General features: G+C 41.7%; 1 protein-coding gene across 1 annotated transcript; it reads right to left on the minus strand.

Annotated features, from left to right (window-relative positions):
* Positions 1–4,617: 4,617 nt before the first annotated feature.
* On the minus strand, positions 4,618–8,336 carry LOC123150554 (galactan beta-1,4-galactosyltransferase GALS1). Its single transcript, XM_044570393.1, has 2 exons — positions 6,793–8,336; positions 4,618–5,230 (listed from the first exon to the last, which is right to left on the minus strand). The coding sequence occupies exons 1-2, from the start codon at positions 7,977–7,979 to the stop codon at positions 4,885–4,887; spliced, it is 1,533 nt and encodes a 510-aa protein (XP_044426328.1). The 5' UTR covers positions 7,980–8,336; the 3' UTR covers positions 4,618–4,884.
* Positions 8,337–21,810: the final 13,474 nt, after the last annotated feature.

Raw genomic sequence — 21,810 nt, forward strand, 5'->3', positions numbered from 1 at the left:
CCCTCTGACCTTGTGGGGCCCATGGACCTCCACCTACCTCAACTCCAACTCCATATATTCACGTTCGGGGGGGGGGGGAATCAGAGAGAAGGATTCATCGCCTTTTATGATACGGAGCCGCCACCAAGCCCTGTTCTTCCTCGGGAGGGCAGATCTGGAGTCCGTTTTGGGCTCCGGAGAGGGGAATCCGTCGCCATTGTCATCATCAACCATCCTCCATCACCATTTTCATGATGCTCACCGTCGTGCGTGAGTAATTCCATCGTAGGCTTGCTGGACCGTGATGGGTTGGATGAGATTTACCATGTAATCGAGTTAGTTTTGTTAGGGTTTGATCCCTAGTATCCATTATGTTATAAGATTGATGTTGCTATGACTTTGCTATGCCTAATGCTTGTCACTAGGGCCCGAGTGCCATGATTTAAGATCTGAACCTATTATGTTTTCATGAATATATTTGTGTTCTTGGTCCAATATTGCAAGTTATAGTCACCTACTACGTGTTATGATCCGGCAACCCCTGAAGTGACAATAGTCGGGACACTTCCCGGTGATGACCGTAGTTTAAGGAGTTCATGTATTCACTAAGTGCTAATGCTTTGGTCCGGTACTCTATTAAAAGGAGGCCTTAATATCCCTTAGTTTCCAATAGGACCCCGTTGCCACGGGAGGATAGGACAAAAGATGTCATGCAAGTTCTTTTCCATAAGCACGTATGACTATATTCGGAATACATGGCTACATTATATTGATGAATTGGAGCTAGTTCTGTATCACCCTATGTTATAACTGTTGCATGATGAATGCCACCCGACATAATTATCCATCATTGATCCATTGCCTACGAGTTCGTTCCATATTGATCTTTCCTTCGTTACTTTTTCGTTGCCACTGTTACGATTGCTACAAAACTGCTACTGTTACTTCTGCCACTATTATTGTTACTTCCATATTACTTTGCTACTAAATATTTTGCTGCAGATATTAAGTCTTTCAGGTGTGGTTGAATTGACAATTCAGCTGCTAATACTTGAGAATATTCTTTGGCTCCCCTTGTGTAGAATCAATAAATTTGGGTTGAATACTCTACCCTCGAAAATTGCTACGATCCCCTATACTTGTGGGTTATCACAAGCCAATTGTTAGGAGAGTTAATGTGTGATTTAATTCCTTATACCATGAGAGTGTCATGGTCACTTCTTACCATACGATGGCCTTTAGGGTTGCTCAAATGTCATCTGTAACACGATGATCAATAACAATAACTTACAGGTTCATCAAAAAGTTTGACAAGTGGCTAGATAGCTCAAGAGTGGAATTTGCTCCTCTGACGATGGAGAGATATTCTTAGAGCCCTCTCGATGTGACGACATCCATTATTGTCTGGCCAGACACATGTGACTAGGTCATGGGGATGTAGGAACATGTCAACGAGAAAGAAAAACAAAAGCGATAACGAGGAGATCGGTATAGTGAGCATGAGAATGACTCAAGAGGATACCGACATATCTCACCTCGATTTTTTAAAGTATCGCAAAGCAAAGGGAATAACACATGATGTCCAAGGGTTCACCCGAATGTCATTCCTGTATTCATAGGGACCAATATGGATGTCCATGCTTTTCCGCAATTGATCATTGAACGAAAGGGGTTTTGTTCAAGTCTATGTTTTACCAAACCTACAGGGTCACAAGCTTAAGGGAATCACGATCTGCTGAGTGTTAGTGGGGCAAGAGTTATGAGAAAATATTTATGAAATAGTTTCATTAATATTCAAAGTAGTTCCAAGAGGAACTGAAAGCGTTTCGGAGTTACCAGAAATGTTTCTGGGTTTACCAAGTAATACCGGCAATTGATATATAGGTGGAAATTGTTTCCAAGGACTTCAATATAAATTATAAAGGGCTCTAATATGATTAGGAGGCCCCTGGAATTTATTCATAGTCAATGGGCTAAAGAAAATAAGAAAATGCCTATTAGGGGAGAGTTAATGGGCCCTAAGGCCCATTAGTGGAGGCGCCCAAGAGGGAGGCCCAATTGAGGAGGTGGAGTTGGACTCCACCAGCCCGTAGGCCGGTACAAGGGGAGGGAAATCCCTCCCCAAGTTGGACACTCCTTCGTCTCCCTTCAACCTATATATACTAGAGGATTTTTTTTACCTTTAGAGGCACAAGTTTTGGAGCCTGCTCTAGTTCTCTAGTTTTAGTTCTAATTAATCAAATTAGAGCTAGATCTAAGCCTCTCCAATCGTCATTATTATAAGCCCAGTGTGGTTCTAATCTTCTCCCTCTAATTCTCCGGCGGTGATTAGCTCTGGCCTCTGGATGACAAAGCACTGCCGAATCATGGAGATCGCACACTTGCAAACTGTGGAGAGGCCGTGCTTTCGGTCATCCATTCGAGGGATTGTTCGTGAACAGTTTGAGGGATTTCAAATACGATCTGTGCTAACTCTTCTTATTCTGCTGCAACTTGGAGTTGGTAACAATCCGATCTAAACCGTTATTGCATCATCATAGTGTTCCTGGTTGATTGTAGGATGCTTTTTTTTGTTTTCTACTACATTTCTCCACAGTGGTATCAGAGCCAACACGTATGACACTTATCATTTGAATTATTTTATGAGGCCTTATTAAATAATAAAATAAAAATGGATGTCTGCATCCTCGATGCAGAGGCCAGGGTAATACTTCTTTTCAAAAAAAGAAAAAAATATCTTAGCATACTCGGATGCAATTTTGTAACAACTATAGTTAATTGTCAAAGTTTGCTTGTAATATGACGGTATATACACATCGCCAACAGTGACTAATGGAGTACAATAGCTATTCTGGTGGGCAGCTTGTCACAGTTGTTGTTGGTCCGACTATAATCCAAACTGGTCATATCAAGTTCGCAAATTTGAAAAAAGTTATTAAGACTTAAAAAATGTTCGTCAATTCAAAAAAAAACAAGCATTAAAAAACAATTATTTGATAAAATGGTCACGGATTAAAAAAATCACAAAACCAAAAAAATCTGCAAATTTGAAAATAGTTCACGAATTTAAAAAGTTCATGAATTAGAAAAATGTTCGTGAGTTTTGAGAAACTTCATGAATTAAAAAAATCATAAAAAGGGGAAAACAATTTCTTTTTAAAAGAGAGAAAGAAGTAGAAGAAGGAAGAATGAAAAAAAATGGAACTGTTAATAGAAAACCAGAAAACCGGCTTCCCAAAACAGAAAAAACCACTATGAACCTCATTGAAGAAAACCAGCAGAACCCTCCGTAGCGAGCGCTACTGGTCCACCCCGAGTAATGCTACACACAGGTTAATGGATGTAATTTTACTCAAGTAGGACGGGACCCGCTAGTTAAATTCGGGGGTGGCCAATTAGATTAGGGCACGTTCTTCAGCCCGTGAACTCTCCTGAAACATGCTTGTGAGTCTAGAATTATTGGGGCCACCCAGTTCCTGCTCCCCGTGGGGGATTCGCCCGTGGGAGCTCCTAGCCTTTGGCGCCGGCTAAGGAAATTAGCCGTTCACGCGCGTCTGGGCTGGCCCAAAATAGTCCGCCGCTCGCTCGCCTCGCTACACTCACAAGGGATCATTGTCGGTCACTAAAAAAACGAGGATCATTGTCCTCTTTCTCCTGTTCGCTAACTAGTTTAATTTGAAAAATTCGTGCACTAAAAAAATGAATCACAAATTCAAAAAATGATTTCAAAAAATTGAAAAAATTCATAATTTTAGAAGTGTTCACGGATTTTTGAAAATAAGTTCATCGAATTTGAAAAAAGTTCATCAAATTCAAGATAAGTTCATCGATTTTGAATTTTTTGTATCAATTTTAAAAGAAGTTCATTGAATTTGGAAAAAAGTTCATCAATCCGAAGAAAGGTTCATTGATTTGAAAAAAGTTCACCAAATTTGAAGAAAAGTTCATCAATCTGAAAAATAGTTAACTGAATCTGGAAAAAAATGGTCATTGACTTGAAACAAAGTTCATTGAATTTGGGAAAAGTTCGTTGATTTGAAAAAAAAAGTACATAGAATTTGAAATAAAATATCAATTTTCAAAAAAAAAATCCATATATTTTGCGGAAAAACTTCATCGAACCAGGAAGAGAAAATGAAAAAGGGGAAAAGGAAAAAAAATAAAAAGTATAAGGAAGAAAAGAACTAGAAAGATGTACATAAACATACGAGGTTGTGTGACCGGGTGGTCACTGCACTGTAAAATGGCCTGTAAGCGCCTTCGCCTGTAGCGCTTGGTACGGGCGACACATAGAGCGTCCCACAGGAAATCACGCTCATGGGGTAGCCCAGCTACGGGTGTTCGGTGTATGAACTTGATTCAGCTCACATGACACAGTACAGGGTACACCAGACCAGATCTTGATTCCTATGCTTCGCTACTGCTCCATCCAGGACTTCAGCAATCAGCACTAGGGTACAGTTAGAAACACTCTTGTCTCTAGCCTACAGGGTGCAAGATCCATGGCACCTTGCCCTTACCTTATGGTACACTCAGGAATCATACCAGAAGAATTCTTGACAACTCCAAATGTGTCAACCTCTCCACATGCAGGAATGTTGCTGCGAGAGCTTATAAATTAAACTAGTACAAAAATCAGGCACTCAACACTGCTGTTTATTGAGATGAGAAGAATCTGATAATGTCCAACAGTCTGTCTACATAAATCTATAAGACATCAAAGATGAGCTTAAAGAACAACAAAGAAGAACGAAAGGAAATGCGTCGAATTGACACCGGAGCCAAGAATGCTGAGAACCAAAACTTTACACTAGTTGCAGACTGGGTTTAGTGGCACAGATGGAGACCAAGGTACCCCCAAAGAACAGCATTATGTATGTACCATACTAGGTCTTCCTCCAGATGCTATGAATAGACCACGCCAACTGTGTCCTCCTCGAAGCGCTTGATATCACCCGCCAAACGCTTCATGTTATCGTCGTAGACGAACGGTACCTCCTCGGACATTACCTTGCTGCCATTGGTGGGTTTCGGCACAAACTCCCGGCAAGGCTCCTCCATGACATTGATCGTGTTGTGATAATGGTAGTATCTGATCAAGCTTTCGGTTTTGTGGGTCGTCCTCCCGTACACATTTTGCGACATGTGCACACCAGTGGAGCATGCATGCCTTGCTTGAATGGCGTATTTGCGATCCCGCCTGACTCCGGTGATCGAATTACGGAAAACAAGTTTTTCAAACCCCCACTGCCTGAAGACCAATCACATATAAATGTGTTAGTATGGAAAAGTCTGCTAGACAGATCGCGCATGTGCACGCGTTCGCGTGCACAAAGTAAATACGCTGAAATAAATTAAAAGAAGTGATGCACCTACTTTTAGCTTATCAAATGGAGACCATAATCCTAACTCAAACACTAAAAACAGCCAGTGTCAGTTGTGTTTCATTCATTTACATTATCGTAAGATAAAATATTCACATAAGCTGAGTAGGTCATGTAAATATCTAGGTTCTTAACAATTACTACAGCAACGAGGCCAGGGGTCTTTCCTCCTTCTCCAAAAAAAAAACACTCAGGTTGCACACAGAGTAGCATTGGTACAAAATTATAGGCCCCTCCTAGTGAAGAAACAAACTGATGGGCAAAGCATGATTAGGTTAATTAACGTCTGATGTCAACACAAAGCTTTTTTACTAGCATAGAATAGAGTATCAGCAATCTGGAAGAAATCTAGAAGCAAACCTATTATGCAAAGATACTTTCAGATTGGGTCACGACATAAATGGTGGCAAACACTTTTTCTTGGGTTAACTACTAAAAATAATGTCTTGTTGCCAACTACTGTACTCAGAAATGGACAAGCTGCAGCTTAGTTCATGATAAAACAAACCATCATCACTGATGAAAAATATCACTTTCTGCTCTGAACATGCCATGGGCAGATGCAGGACGAACTAATTGATGAATATTTGCCTTCTCATGGAGAATCATGCATTGTCAACCTGATCGTTGTTTTGTTATAGGCTCGGAACATCTACAGCCAATTTCACCCAAGGTTTTCTAAATGTGAAATTAGACAGTCAAGATCACATCCAAAGTAGAGTCCCCATTTAGGAGTCAGGACTAGCCAAAGCTGGTTGCTCCTGATGTCCTTTCATTTGTGCAGGATGCTGGTTTCACCGATGTAATAGGCTGATTGACTCTCATCGCCATGAGAATGCAACTATTCATCAACTATTTGCTTAAAGATTTACACTTGTTTCTTTTCGGAACAAAAAAACAATTGTTTATGTAGTGACTCTACCCCCGAAACAAAAGATGCACAATTATGCACAATTTTAGGTTCACACTCAGAAAACAAAAGAGTAACTCAGGAAAGTAGCCCCAAGCTAGCCAGCAGTATTTGATGTAGGGCTGAGCTAAATCCAGAAAATCCCGCAATGGACCAAGGTCAAACTGCCTTCAACTTATAGTAAGGAAAGGAACAAAACAGTGGCACTGCCCAAAATCAACCTAACGCATAGACTAGTGTGACTCACAACCTAGGTTCTTGAAGCATGTGTGCTGATGAAAAGCAAATGGACAGTGACTGGAGGTACATTGCAAGTTCTGCGGACACTCACTGGATTCCAGGAACGCTACGCGGTAAACAAGGATATCTTGCCCCGATTGCAGTAGAGCACTGCTACACACACGATAAATTCATGCACGATCTGCACGAATCTTTGTTGGATTTCAACGGGAATATCAACAGGCATAAACAATTGCAGCAACAGGCATAGAGAAGGCTAGAGCAGGGAAGAAAGCAGACCTCGAGTAGGCCTTGGTCGGATCCTCCACGCAGAGCTTGCTGGACATGGGGTTCTGCTCAATGGTGAACTGCGTGTACCGCTCGAGCTGGCCGAGCACCTCCTCCAGCGACCGTCCGTCGGGGAGGTAGATGTACTCGTCGACGTCGAAGAAGAAGGTCCAGTTCGCCGCGTGGCGGTGCCGGTGGAGGCAGTCGTTCACCACCATGAACTGGTTGTAGTAGTACCCGTCGTACTCTGCTTGCGCCCTGATGTCCTGGAGAGTGACCCGGCCGGCCCTCACCCACGGATCCAGAACCGCCCTGACCGCCGGGCTGACGCCGCCGGCGTCATGGAGAACAAAGTGCGACCTTGGGCCGAAGAAATGCGCGTGGTAGGCCAGCCACTCCCGCATCCGCGGGGCGCTGATGTTGCCGTAGAGCGAGGAGCCGCAGTAGAAGTACTCGTAGGGGAACGGCGGCTGGAAGCGGGACCCGTCGTAGGACCCCGGCGCCTCCTCGAGCGCGACGAAGCGCTCGTACCGGCGGGAGGAGGTGGAGTAATAGGCGTGGACGAGGAGCTTTCCCCCGCGGTTGCCGGCGTTGGGGTTGGTCGGGAACGTGCAGTTGACGACGACGGTGGTGTAGACGCGGCCGTAGCCCCAGTCGGGCAGCATCTTGTACGCCTTGGTCCGGACGGGCCTCGGCGGCGGGCCGCCCGCCGGGTCCGGGTTGGGGAGCCACTCGCACTTGAAGTAAGGGGTGCTGAAGACGTGCGCCGGCTTGGACGCCAGCCCCACGATGGCGAATGTGCGCGGCCCGCCCCGGTACGCGCCCATCTGGACGAACAGCGCCGCCGCGCTGCCGTACGGCCGGAGCTCCCGCTTGTTGGGGTCCCGTGGCCGGGATGGCAAGGTTGACGCCTTTGTCGCGCTGGCGGCGGCGGCCGGTGCGGCTCTGTCGGCTGTGGAGTTGGAGAAGGATACTGCGGTGGTGGCGGCGGTGGCAGCGGTAGATGGGGGAGGGATGAGGGGACAGGAGGAGCGGGTGATGGCGAGGATTGGCTGGTACGGGTGGAACTGCCAGAGCGCCATGATGAGGGCGAAGAGCACGAGGGAGGCGCCGAAGGATTTGATGTCGAGGCAGGAGATGCCGAACGCGCCACCGCCAATGCCGCCGCCAGCGTCTTTCCTCACGGCGGCGGACTTCATCGGTGGAGCGGTTGTGTGCCCGACGCGCTCTGGCTCGATCTGCTCTGCTTTTCGAGTGAAGTGTGCGGAGCGGTCAGTGGAGCAGGAGTGTTGCCACAGCTTTTTCCTCGTTTCTTGGGGAGCAGCTTGATCTATGGAAGGAAATGCTGAAGCAACCAAGCTGGGAAGGGGGCAGGCAGATCGATGGGCTGTGCGAGATGATGGGGAGAGTGAAGTGGGGGATGGGGGAGTGGAGATATCGGCGGAAGAATTGGGGAAGAAGAGTGAGAGGGTGGTGAGGCGGAGCGAGGCTGTGTGGCTATGTGGGTATGGGATTGATTCCTCACTCCCTTCCCTTTGGACTTTGGGGCTTCGTGGGTGTGGGACTGGTACTGTAGCCGGTGGGTGGCCTTGTAGGGTTCTACGGACAAAACAGTGAGGAGTTTTTTTTGGACTTTGGGGCTTCGTGGGTGTGGGACTCGCACTAGTCCTGGCCATCTCCGGCCCAGCCCTGTCGGCCCACCCAGGCCCGGCACTAAAATCTAGGGCCTAGGCCCAATGGACTTGCTCATGGGCTGGGCTTGGGACTGAGTTTTGAGCCCATCGGCAGGGCCTGGACGGGATTGGGCTTGCCATATTAGCATTTTAAGGAAGAGGCTCGGCCCACGGCCCTAAGCGCTAAGAGCTTTTCAGGGCTTTTTACGAGATGGGCCAGAGTTGGGTTTAAAAAATAGGCCCGATGGTAGGGCCTAGGCCTTAGTTTTCTGCCGTGGGCTTTTTAAGGCCCGACCCAAGTCCGGCCCGGCCCATGGCCAGGTATAACTGGCACTGTAGCCGGTGTGTGGCCTTGTAGGGTTCTACAGACAAAACAAAATAGTGAGGAGTTTTTTTCAACAAAGGATGAATTTTATTTACTACCCCTTTGTCCTAAAATAAGTGTGAAGGTTAAGACGTACTTAAAATGGAGCATAAAGCAAGAGGATACATATACTAAAAGCATACACCCTCCGCAACGCCACACGGGCAACGATGTTTTTCAACAACAACGCCTTCAAAAAGGGAGCGACGCTGATTCCGTCACCAGATCCAACCATCAAGGCAAGAATCTAGGTTTTCATCCAGAAGAACCATTCCGAACATATCCGAGCAATGCCTTTAATAATGTAATGACGCAAAAAAAGTGTCATGTCATAATCAACTCACATTCGACCTAGGTTTTCACCTTGGAGCTCGAAACCGGGTGCACGTAGCACCACCTCGAAGTCACGCATGCGTCGTCGCCACCACTTTTCCATGATCACAGGAGCTACATGCAATGTGCGACTGCCGCCGCTCGACAACCATCCCTCTATGTCAAGACTTTGGCCATAGTTAACATCTCATCGTCGATATCAACCACCAGACATAAAGAGATCAACCCTCTTCGAAGACCTTTTGGTGACCACCGCTGTCATGGAGCAGTAGGAGGTCGTTGTAGTACAATCTACAACCACCACCATTCGACCGACCGGGGTTGGATCACCACCACCATCATCGTTCATCCGCGGGAGATCGTTGTAGCCATGTTGCGGAGGAGGACGATGCACCACCACTCGTGGCTTGTCGTCTTGGAAATTTCAAAATATGCTCAAATCAACGCAGATCAAGTGTGCCTTGGATTTGTGTAGAATTGCATGAAACGCGGAAACGGAAAGCCCGTGTCCATTTGAATCCCATAGGATTTAGGTTTACTTGATGCGTCACAAGACAAATAAAAGTTTTTTTCTAAAGTGACTGAGTAGATGCTAAATTTTCTATGAAACGCAGGGCAAAAAATCACAAATTGTACAATCCTACGAAACAAAAAGTGATATAGCAAAAAATCCTAATAGTTTTAATCATGTAAAATATGAAAATCTTTTCAATCAAAAAGGTCGTTATTATATGTGACCTACCAAATCATATAATTGTTTCCCCCTAGGTGGTAATAGATGGTTAATACATTCAGATTGTTAATATAGACCATTTACCCTATATAGTTAGGAAATTAAATGTCGAGAATTGTTGTTAATATAGACCATTTACCCTATATAGTTAGGAAATTAAATGTCGAGAATTGTTGTTAATATAGACCATTTTCCCTATATAGTTAGGAAATCCAATGTCGAGAATTGTTGTTAATATAGACCATTTGCCCTATATAGTCGGTACTTGCGTGTCTTTATAAAAAAGTTTACCATAACCTATTTTTATACAATAGATAAAAATAGTATTCATGCATATCAGATGTAATGTTAACTTATTTAAAAAATGCTGAGATATTTGGCTCCCAAAAAATTAAAAAACGAAACTGGAAAAATCCTATATAAGAAAAAAATCACTTATTTACATATGAAAGTAAAATAACTAAAAATGAAAGGGAAAAGGGAAATAATCACTTTTTTACATCTTTTTGAGCAAAGTCACTAATTTACATGTGAAAGTAAAATAAGATATTTTTTAGAATCACAGCGTCACTTTATTGCATAAGATCAATGTTTACAGGGATACATAAGTGATCGGGTGGGGCATCGAGCCACACATGCTAACCTATGTGCCTCCCCATTACATGCACACTGCTCATGGCTAAATTTACAAGCCCTAAATAACCTACTACGCTCTTTTATTTCATGTAGCTGAAGGAAATATGCCCTAGAGGCAATAATAAAGTTGTTATTTTATATTTCCTTATATCATGATAAATGTTTATTATTCATGCTATAATTGAATTAACCGAAAACTTGATACATGTGTGGATACATAGACAAAACACCGTGTCCCTAGTAAGCCTCTACTAGACTAGCTCGTTAATCAAAGATGGTTAAGTTTCCTAACCATAGACATGTGTTGTCATTTGATGAACGGGGTCACATCATTAGGAGAATGATGTGATGGACAAGACCCATCCGATAGCTTAGCATATTGATCGTTCAGTTTTATTGCTATTGCTTTCTTCATGTCAAATACATATTCCTTCGACTATGAGATTATGCAACTTCCGGATACCGGAGGAATACCTTGTATGCTATCAAACGTCACAACATAACTGAGTGATTATAAATGCTCTACAGGTATCTCCGAAGGTATTTGTTGGGTTGGCATAGATCGGGATTAGGATTTGTCACTCCGAGTATCGGAGAGGTATCTCTGATCCCTCTCGGTAATACACATCATAAGAAGGGCTTGCAAGCAAAGTAACTAATGAGTTAGTTACAGGATGATGTATTACGGAACGAGTAAAGAGACTTGCCGGTAACAAGATTGAACTAGGTATGTAGATACCGACGATCAAATCTCGGGCAAGTAACATACCGATGGACAAAGGGGATAACGTATGTTGTCATAACGGTTCGACCGATAAAGTGAAGGAAATATGCCCTAGAGGTAATAATAAAGTTGTTATTTTATATTTCCTTATTCATGATAAAGGTTTATTATTCATGCTAGAATTGTATTGACCGGAAACCTTGATACATGTGTGAATACATAGACAAAACACTGTGTCCCTAGTGAGCCTCTACTTTAGCTCGTTGATCAAAGATGGTTAAGGTTTCCTAACCATGGACATGAGTTGTCATTTGATAACGGGATCACATCATTAGGAGAATGATGTGATGGACATGACCCATCTGTTAGCTTAGCATATTGATCATTTAGTTTTATTGATATTGCTTTCTTCATGTCAAATACATATTCCTTCGACTATGAGATTATGCAACTCCCGGATACCGGAGGAATGACTTGTGTGATATCAAACGTCACAACGTAACTGGGTGATAAAGATGCTCTATAGGTATCTTTGAAGGTGTTTGTTGGGTTGGCATAGATCGAGATTAGGATTTCTCACCCCGAGTATCGGAGAGGTATCTCTGGGCCCTCTCAGTAATACACATCATAATAAGCCTTGCAAGCAAAGTGACTAATGAGTTAGTTATAGGATGATGTATTATAGAATGAGTAAAGAGACTTGCCGGTAATGAGATTGAACTAGGTATAAAGATACCGACGATCGAATCTCGGGCAAGTAACATACCGATGACAAAGGGAATAATGTACGTTGTCATTACGGTTCGACCGATAAAGATCTTCGTAGAATATGTAGGAGAAAATATGAGCATCCAGGTTCCGCTATTGGTTATTGACTGGAGAGGTTTCTCGGTCATGTCTACATAGTTCTCGAACCCGTAGGGTCCGCATGCTTAACATTCGTTGACGATATAATATTATATGAGTTATGTGATTTGGTGACCGAATATTGTTCGGAGTCCCGGATGAGATCACGGACATGACGAGGAGTCCCGAAATGGTCGAGATGTAAAGATTGATATATAGGACGATGGTGTTCGGACACCGAAAGTGTTCCGGAGGGTACCGGGTACTTATCGGGTCACCGGGAAGGAATTTCGGGCAACCCCGGCCAAGATATGGGCCTTATGGGCCAAGTGAGGGAACACGCCAGCCCTGGCGCGCCCCTATAGTCCTATGAGGAGGAGAAGGAAATAGGGGAGGGCAAGGAAAGTGTGGATTAGGATTCCTACTTCCTTCCCTCTCCCCCCTCTTTCCTTCCCCTTCGGTTATATATGGAAGGGGGCGTGCGGCTTGGGAGGGACTCCAAGTAGGATTCCTCCTACTTGGGCGCCTCCTATGGATGCTCCTCCCTCCATCCTATATATTGAGGAGGGGGGCACCTAGGACACACCAGACAATTGCCTAGCCATGTGTGCCCCCCCCCCACCGTTTACTACCTCGGTCATTTTTTTGTAGTGCTTAGGCGAAGCCCTGCGGAGATCACTTCACCATCATCGTCACCACGCCGTCGTGATGATGGAACTCATCTACTACCTTGACACCTTACTGGATCAAGAAGGAAAGGGACGTCACCGAGCTGAACGTGTGTAGATCTCAGAGGTGTCGTACGTTCGGTGTTGGATCGATCGGAGCTAGAAGAAGTTTGACTACATTAGCCGCGTTGTCCAAAGCTTCCACTTTCAGTCTACGAGGTTACATAGACACACTCTCCCCCTCGTTGCTATGCATCTCCTAGATAGATCTTGCATGAGCGTAGGAATTTTTTTGAAATTGCACGCTACGTTTCCCGACATAAAGATCTTCGTAGAATATGTAGGAGCCAATATGAGCATCCAAGTTCAACTATTTGTTATTGACCGGAGAGGTGTCTCGGTCATATCTACATAATTCTCGAACCCGTAGGGTCCGCACGCTTAACGTTGATAACGATGTAGTATTATATGAGTTTTGTGATTTGGTGACCGAATGTTGTTTGGAGTCCCAGGTGAGATCACGAACATGACGATGAGTCTCGAAATGGTCGAGAGGTAAAGATTGATATATATGACGATGGTATTCGGATACCGTAAGTGTTCTGGAGGGCATCAGGTACTTATTGGGTCACCGGAAGGTGTTTCGGGTACCCTCGGCAATCCTATGGGCCTTGTGAAGGAACACACCAGCCCACAAGGGGCTGGTGCGCCCTATAAGGCTATAGGAGGATGCTACCTCTTGAGCACTTGCTTTGGATTCCCCTTGAAGAGGAAAGGGTGATGCAGCAAAGTAGCATAAGTATTTCCCTCAGTTTTTGAGAACCAAGGTATCAATCCAGTAGGAGGCCACGCACGAGTCCCTCACACCTATACAAACAAATAAATCCTCGCAACCAACGCGATAAGGTGTTGTCAATCCCTACACGGTCACTTACGAGAGTGAGATCTAATAGATATGATAAGATAATATTTTTGGTATTTTTATGATAAAGAGAAATAAAAGATGCAAAGTAAAATAAAAGGCAATAAAAACAACTAAGTGTTGGAAGATTAATATGATGGAAGATAGACCCGGGGGCCATAGGTTTCACTAGTGGCTTCTCTCAAGAGCATAAGTATTCACGGTGGGTAAACAAATTACTATTGAGCAATTGACAGAATTGAGCATAGTTATGAGAATATCTAGGTATGATCATGTATATAGGCATCACGTCCGAGACAAGTAGACCGACTCCTGCCTGCATCTACTACTATTACTCCACACATCGACCGCTATCCAGCATGCATCTAGAGTATTAAGTTCAAGAGAACAGAGTAACGCTTTAAGCAAGATGACATGATGTAGAGGGATAAACTCATGCAATATGATATAAACCCCATCTTGTTATCCTCGACGACAACAATACAATACGTGCCTTGCTGCCCCTACTGTCACTGGGAAAGGACACCGCAAGATTGAACCCAAAGCTAAGCACTTCTCCCATTGCAAGAAAGATCAATCTAGTAGGGCAAACCAAACTGGTAATTCAAAGAGACTTGCAAAGATAACCAATCATACATAAAAGAATTCAGAGAAGATTCAAATATTGTTCATAGATAAACTTGATCATAAACCCACTATTCATCGGTCTCAACAAACACACCGCAAAAGAAGATTACATCGAATAGATCTCCACAGGAGAGGGGGAGAACTTTGTATTGAGATCCAAAAATAAAGAAGAAGACATCTAGCTAATAACTATGGACCCGGAGGTCTGAAGTAAACTACTCACACTTCATCGGAGAGGCTATGGAGTTGATGTAGAAGCCCTCCATGATCGATGCCCCCTCTGGCGGACCTCCGGAAAAGGCCCCAAGATGGGATCTCGTGGATACAGAAAGTTACAGTGGTGGAATTAGGGTTTTGGCTCTGTATCTGGTAGTTTGGGGGTACGTAGGTATATATAGGAGGAAGGAGTACGTCCGTGGAGCAACAAGGGGCTCACGAGGGTGGAGGGCGCGCCTGGGGGGGGTAGGCTACCTCGTGGCCTCCTGGTTGATGTCTTGACGTAGGGTCCAAGTCCTCTGGATCATGTTCGTTCCGAAAATCACGTTCCCGAAGGTTTCATTCCGTTTGGACTCCGTTCGATATTCTTTTTCTTCGAAACCCTAAAATAGGCAAAAAAAACAGCAATTTTGGGCTGGGCCTCCGGTTAATAGGTTAGTCCCAAAAATAATGTAAAAGTGTACAATAAAGCCCAATAATGTCCAAAACGGAATATAATATAGCATGGAACAATAAAAAATTATAGATACGTTGGAGACGTATCAAGCATCCCCAAGCTTAATTCCTGCTCGTCCTTGAGTAGGTAAATGATAAAAACAGAATTTTTGATGTGGAATGCTACTTGGCATAATTTCAATATAATTCTTCTTAGTTGTGGTATGAATATTCAGATCCGAAAGATTCAAGATAAAAGTTCAATATTGACATAGAAATAATAATACTTCAAGCATACTAACTAAGCAATTATGTCTCTTCAAAATAACATGGCCAAAGAAAGTTATCCCTACAAAATCATATAGTCTGGCTATGCTTTATCTTCACCACACAAAGTAGTTAAATCATGCACAACCCCGATGACAAGCAAAGCAATTGTTTCATACTTTTGGTGTTCTAAAACTTTTTCAATCTTCACGCAATACATGAGCGTGAGCCAATGGACATAGCACTTTAGGTGGAATAGAATGGTGGTTGTGGAGGAGACAAAAAAAGGGAAGATAGTCTCACATCAACTTGGCGTATCAACGGGCTATGGAGATGCCCATCAATAGATATCAATGTCAGTGATTAGGGATTGCCATGCAACGGATGCACTAGAGCTATAAGTATATGAAAGCTCAACAAAAGGAACTAAGTGGGTGTGCATCCAACTCGCTTGCTCACGAAGACCTAGGGCATTTTGAGGGAGCCCATCATTGAAATATACAAGCCAAGTTCTATAATGAAAAATCTCTACTACTATAGTACATCAATTTTTGAACATGGAGTACCCGTTCACCGTGTTCTAGAAGCAAAACCTTAGCCGTCGATTTGTTACACCAGGTGAATCTCCACTATTTATCAATACCAAGACTCAGTTGATACAACGGCTGATGTTTCCTGGATTCGCGTTGTACGGACGCGCGCCAAAATGCTGCCAATCTGGATCTTCCAGAGTTTTCACGGGCGTGTTGTTGGCCTGCGGCCATAGCGGTCTGTTGCAGTGAGGAATTAAATATTCCAACAACGAGTAATTACATGCACAGGCTCGAACTATCTGGACCAGGAGTAGAAGCTAGCAGCCTATACTACTACAGGAGCAATTTACATCTCACAGAGTGCTACAGGCATGGAAGCATTTTTTTACTTTCTCAAAAGAAGTAGCGTGCTGTAGAAAAGACTGTACACATTTTTGTTTGCAGGTGAAGAAAAGGGTGTACACATGGCAATATTGCTGGTCGCTGAGAGAGATATTCGAAAAACCTATTAGAAAATTTTGATTTTGATTTGACTTTATTATTCTTAACAGGATGTTAAGTTATTTAACACACTCTGAGGTTGAGGATACACAAAGGAAATAGATTTTATAAGAAACCTCTGATTTAAAGGTGTGAAAATTACTGCATCAAACTAATTTACTATATATTTCAAATTTGAATTTTAAAAATATTTCACAAGCATGTCAATAATAATAACATTTCTCTTGGGAAGAATGTATACTTTTTGTAAAGCATTCTTCGTATAGGAATTCATTGTGCTACTGTTGTTTGATGTGAAGAGCAAAAAAAAGTTTCCATGAGTTCCCACTCGAAAACACAAGTACTTTTGAAATTTGCATGATAGTTTTATCATAAGATAGACGATTTAGTTTAAATGATTAGTGTTGTGATTATTCATAATAATCTAACGTGCAAAGCACGTACAAATTACTAGTTCCCACTAGTATATGAAAGTGATAACATAGGAGACTCTCTATTATGAAGATCATGGTGCTACTTTGAAGCACAAGTGTGGTAAAAGGATAGTAGCATTGTACCTTCTCTCTTTTTCTCTCATTTTTTATTTGGGTCTTTTTTATGGCCTCTTTTTTTCATCCGGAGTCTTATCCCGACTTGTGGGGGAATCATAGTCTCCATCATCCTTTCCTCACTTGGGACAATGCTCTAAAAATGATGATCATCACACTTTTATTTACTCACAACTCAACAATTACAACTCAATACTTAGAACAAAATAAGACTCTATGTGAATGCCTCCGACGGTGTACCGGGATATGCAATGAATCAAGAGTGACATGTATGAAAGAATTATGAACGGTGGCTTTGCCACAAATACAATGTCAACTACATGATCATACAAAGCAATATGACAATGATGGAGCGTGTCATAGTAAACGGAACGGTGGAAAGTTGCATGGCAATATATCTCGGAATGGCTATGGAAATTCCATGAAAGGTAGGTATGGTGGCTGTTTTGAGGAAGGTATATGGTGAGTGTATGATACCGGCGAAAGGTGCACGATATTAGAGAGGCTAGCAATGGTGGAAGGAAGAAAAGCGCGTATGATCCATGGAATCAACCTTAGTCATAAAGAACTCATATACTTATTGCAAAAATCTACAAGTTATCAAAGAAAAGTATTACGCGCATGCTCCTAGGGGGATAGATTGGTAGGAAAAGACCATCACTCGTCCCGTCCGCCACTCATAAGGAAGACAATCAATAAATAAATCATGCACTGACTTCATCACATAACGGTTCACCATACGTGCATGCTATAGGAATCACAAACTTTAACACAAGTATTTCTCAAATTCACAACTACTCGACTAGCATGACTCTAATATCACCATCTCCATATCTCAAAACAATTATCAAGTATCAAACTTCTCATAGTATTCAGCACACTCATAAGAAAAAAAATATTAATCTTGAATGCCTAACATAATTAAAGCAAATTACCATGCTGTTTTGTAGGAGTCTCAAAATAATCTAAGTGAATCATGAGAGAACAATAGTTTCTATAAAACAAATCCACCGACGTGCTCTAAAAGATATAAGTGAAGCACTAGAGCAAAAACTATATAACTCAAAAGATATAAGTGAAGCACATAGAGTATTCTAACAATTTCTGAATCATGTGTGTCTCTCTCAAAAGGTGTATGCAGCAAGGATGATTGTGGAAAACTAAAAAATAAATACTCAAATAATATAAGACGCTCCAAGCAAAACACATATCATGTGGTAAATAAAAATATAGCTCCAAGTAAAGTTACCGATGGAAGTAGACGAAAGAGGGGATGCCTTCCGGGGCATCCCAAGCTTTGGCTTTTAGTCGTCCTTAGATTATATTGGGGTGCCATGGGCGTCCCCAAGCTTAGGCTCTTGCCACTCCTTATTCCATAATACATCAAATCTTTTACCCAAAACTTGAAAACTTCACAACACAAAACTTAAAGTAGAAAATCTCGTGAGCTCCGTTAGCGAAAGAAAACAAAACACCACTTCAAGGTACTGTAATGAAATCATTCTTTATTTTTATTGGTGTTACCCCTACTGTATTCAAACTTCTCTATGGTTTATAAACTATTTTACTAGCCATAGATTCATCAAAATAAGCATACAACACACGAAAAACAGAACCTGTCAAAAACATAACAGTCTGTAGTAATCTGTAGCTAACGCAAGATATGGAACCCCAAAAATTCTAAAATAAATTGCTGGACGTGAGGAATTTATATATTAATCATATTCAAAAAGAATTAACTAAATAGCACTTTCCAAATAAAAATGGCAGCAATTCTCGTGAGCGCTAAAGTTTCTGTTTTTTACAGCAAGATTAAAAAGACTTTCCCCAAGTCTTCCCAACGGTTCTACTTGGCACAAACACTAATTAAACACAAAAAACACAACAAAAACAGAGGCTAGATAAATTATTTATTACCAAACAGGAGCAAAAAGCATGGAATAAAAATAAAATTGGGTTGCCTCCCAACATGCGCTATCGTTTAACGCCCCTAGCTAGGCATAAAAAGCAAGGATAGATCTAGGTATTGCCATCTTTGGAAGGCAATCCATAAGTGGCTCTCATAATAGATTCATAAGGTAATTAAATTTTCTTTCTAGGGAAGTGTTCCATGCCTTTTATTAACGGAAATTGGAATCTAATATTCCCTTCCTTCATATCAATAATTGCACCAATCGTTCTAAGGAAAGGTCTACCAAGAATAATAGGACATGAAGGATTGCAATCTATGTCAAGAACAATAAAATCTATGGGCACATAATTCCTATTTGCAACAATAAGAACATTATTAATTCTTCCCATAGGTTTCTTAATGGTGGAATCCGCAAGGTGCAAGTTTAAAGAGCAATCATCAAAATCACGGAAACCTAGCAAATCACATAAAGTCTTTGGAATCGTGGAAACACTAGCACCCAAATCACACAAAGCATAGCATTCATGATCTTTAATTTTAATTTTAATAGTAGGTTACCACTAATCATAAAGTTTTCTAGGGGTATAAACTTCCAACTCAAGTTTTTCTTCATAAGACTGCATCAAAGCATCAACGATATGTTTAGTAAAAGCTTTATTTTGACTATAAGCATGAGGAGAATTTAGCACGGATTGCAACAAGGAAATACAATCTATCAAAGAGCAATTATCATAATTAAATTCCTTTAAATCCAAAATAGTGGGTTCATTAATATTTAAAGTTTTGACTTCTTCAATCCCACGTTTAATAATTTTAGCATCAAGATCTAAAGACTCTGGATTTTTGGAACGCCGTCTAGGTAAAGGTGGATCATATTCAGTCCCATAATTATCAATATTCATATTGCAAAACAAAGATTTAATATGGGACACATCAATAACTTTTAGATCTTCATATTTATTATCATGGAAACTAGAAGAACATGCTTTTATAAAGCAATCTTTCTTAGCACGCATCCTAGCGGTTCTTTCTTTGCACTCATCAATGGAAATTCTCATGGCTTTGAGAGACTCATTGATATCATGCTTAGGAGAAATAGATCTGAGTTTTAAAGAATCAACATCAAGAGAAATTCTATCAACGTTCCTAGCCAAGTCATCAATCTTAAGCAATTTTTCTTCAATCAAAGCATTGAAATTCTTTTGCGAAGTAATAAATTCTTTAATATTAGATTCAAAATCAGAGGGCATCTTATTATAATTTCCATAAGAATTGTTGTAGGAATTACCATAATTATTAGAGGAATTACTAGGATATGGCCTAGGATTAAAGTTTCCTCTATACGCGTTGTTGCCAAAATTATTCCTACCAACAAAATTCACACCCATAGATTCATTAGTATTCTCAATCAAAGTAGACAAAGGCATATCATTAGGATCTGAAGAAACACTTTTATTAGAAAATAATTTCATAAGTTCATCCATCTTTCCACTCAAAACATTAATTCCTTTCTATCGCATGCACTTTCTTATTAGTAGATCTTTCAGTGTGCCATTGAGAATAATTAACCATAATATTATATAGGAGTTTAGTAGCTTCTCCTAAATTGATTTCCATAAAAGTGACTCCCACGGCATAAATTTTTTGTATAATCATCCACAAATTCAAACCATGCGTAGGGAAATTATGTATCATTAATTGCATCCCCTCCCAAGCTTGTGCAACATGTTCACGATCAAGTTGCTTAAAATTCATAATATCGTTTCTAAGAGAGATGATCTTAGCGGGAGGAAAATACTTAGAGATAAAAGCATCTTTGCACTTATTCCATGAATCAATACTATTTTTAGGCAAAGATGAAAACCATGCTTTAGCATGATCTCTAAGCGAAAAAGGAAATAGCTTCAATTTAACAATATCATTATCCACATCTTTCTTCTTTTGCATATCACATAAATCAACGAAGCTATTTAAATGGGTAGCGGCATGTTCACTAGGAAGACCGGAAAATGGATCTTTCATGACAAGATTCAGCAAGGCAGCATTAATTTCACAAGATTCAACATCGGTAAGAGGAGCAATCGGAGTGCTGACAAAATCATTGTTGTTGGTATTGGTAAAGTCACATAATTTGGTATTATCTTGAGCCATCGTGACAAGCAAGCAATCCGACACACAAGCAAACAAGAAACGGGCAAAAAGAGGCGAATAGAGAAAGATAGGGAGGATGGAGAGAGAGAGGGCGAATAAAATGGCAAGGGTGAAGTGGGGGAGAGGAAAACGAGAGACAAATGGCAAATAATGTAATGCAGGAGATAAGAATTTGTGATGGGTACTTGGTATGTTGACTTTTGCGTAGACCTCCCCGGCAACGGCGCCAGAAATCCTTCTTGCTACCTCTTGAGCACATGCGTTGGTTTTCCCTTGAAGAGGAAAGGGTGATGCAGCAAAGTAGCGTAAGTATTTCCCTCAGTTTTTGAGAACCAAGGCATCAATCCAGTAGGAGGCCACGCACGAGTCCCTCGCAACTACACAAACAAATAAATCATCGCAACCAACGCGATAAGGGGTTGTCAATCCCTACACGGTCACTTACGAGAGTGAGATCTGATAGATATGATAAGATAATATTTTTGGTATTTTTATGATGAAGAGAAATAAAAGATGCAAAGTAAAATAAAAGGCAATAAAAATAACTAAGTGTTGGAAGATTAATATGATGGAAGATAGACCCAGGGGCATAGGTTTCACTACTGGCTTCTCTCAGGAGCATAAGTATTCACGATGTGTAAACAAATTACTGTTGAGCAATTGATAGAATTGAGCATAGTTATGAGAATATCTAGGTATGATCATGTATATAGGCATCACGTGTGAGACAAGTAGACCGACTCCTGCCTGCATATACTACTATTACTCCACACATCGACCGCTATCCAGCATGCATCTAGAGTATTAAGTTCAAGAGAACAGAGTAACGCTTTAAGCAAGATGACATGATGTAAAGGGATAAACTCATGCAATATGATATAAACCCCATCTTGTTATCCTCGACGGCAACAATACAATATGTGCCTTGCTGCCCCTACTGT

Source organism: Triticum aestivum, chromosome 7A, assembly GCF_018294505.1.
Source record: "Triticum aestivum cultivar Chinese Spring chromosome 7A, IWGSC CS RefSeq v2.1, whole genome shotgun sequence".
NCBI classification, from domain to species: Eukaryota; Viridiplantae; Streptophyta; class Magnoliopsida; order Poales; family Poaceae; genus Triticum; species Triticum aestivum.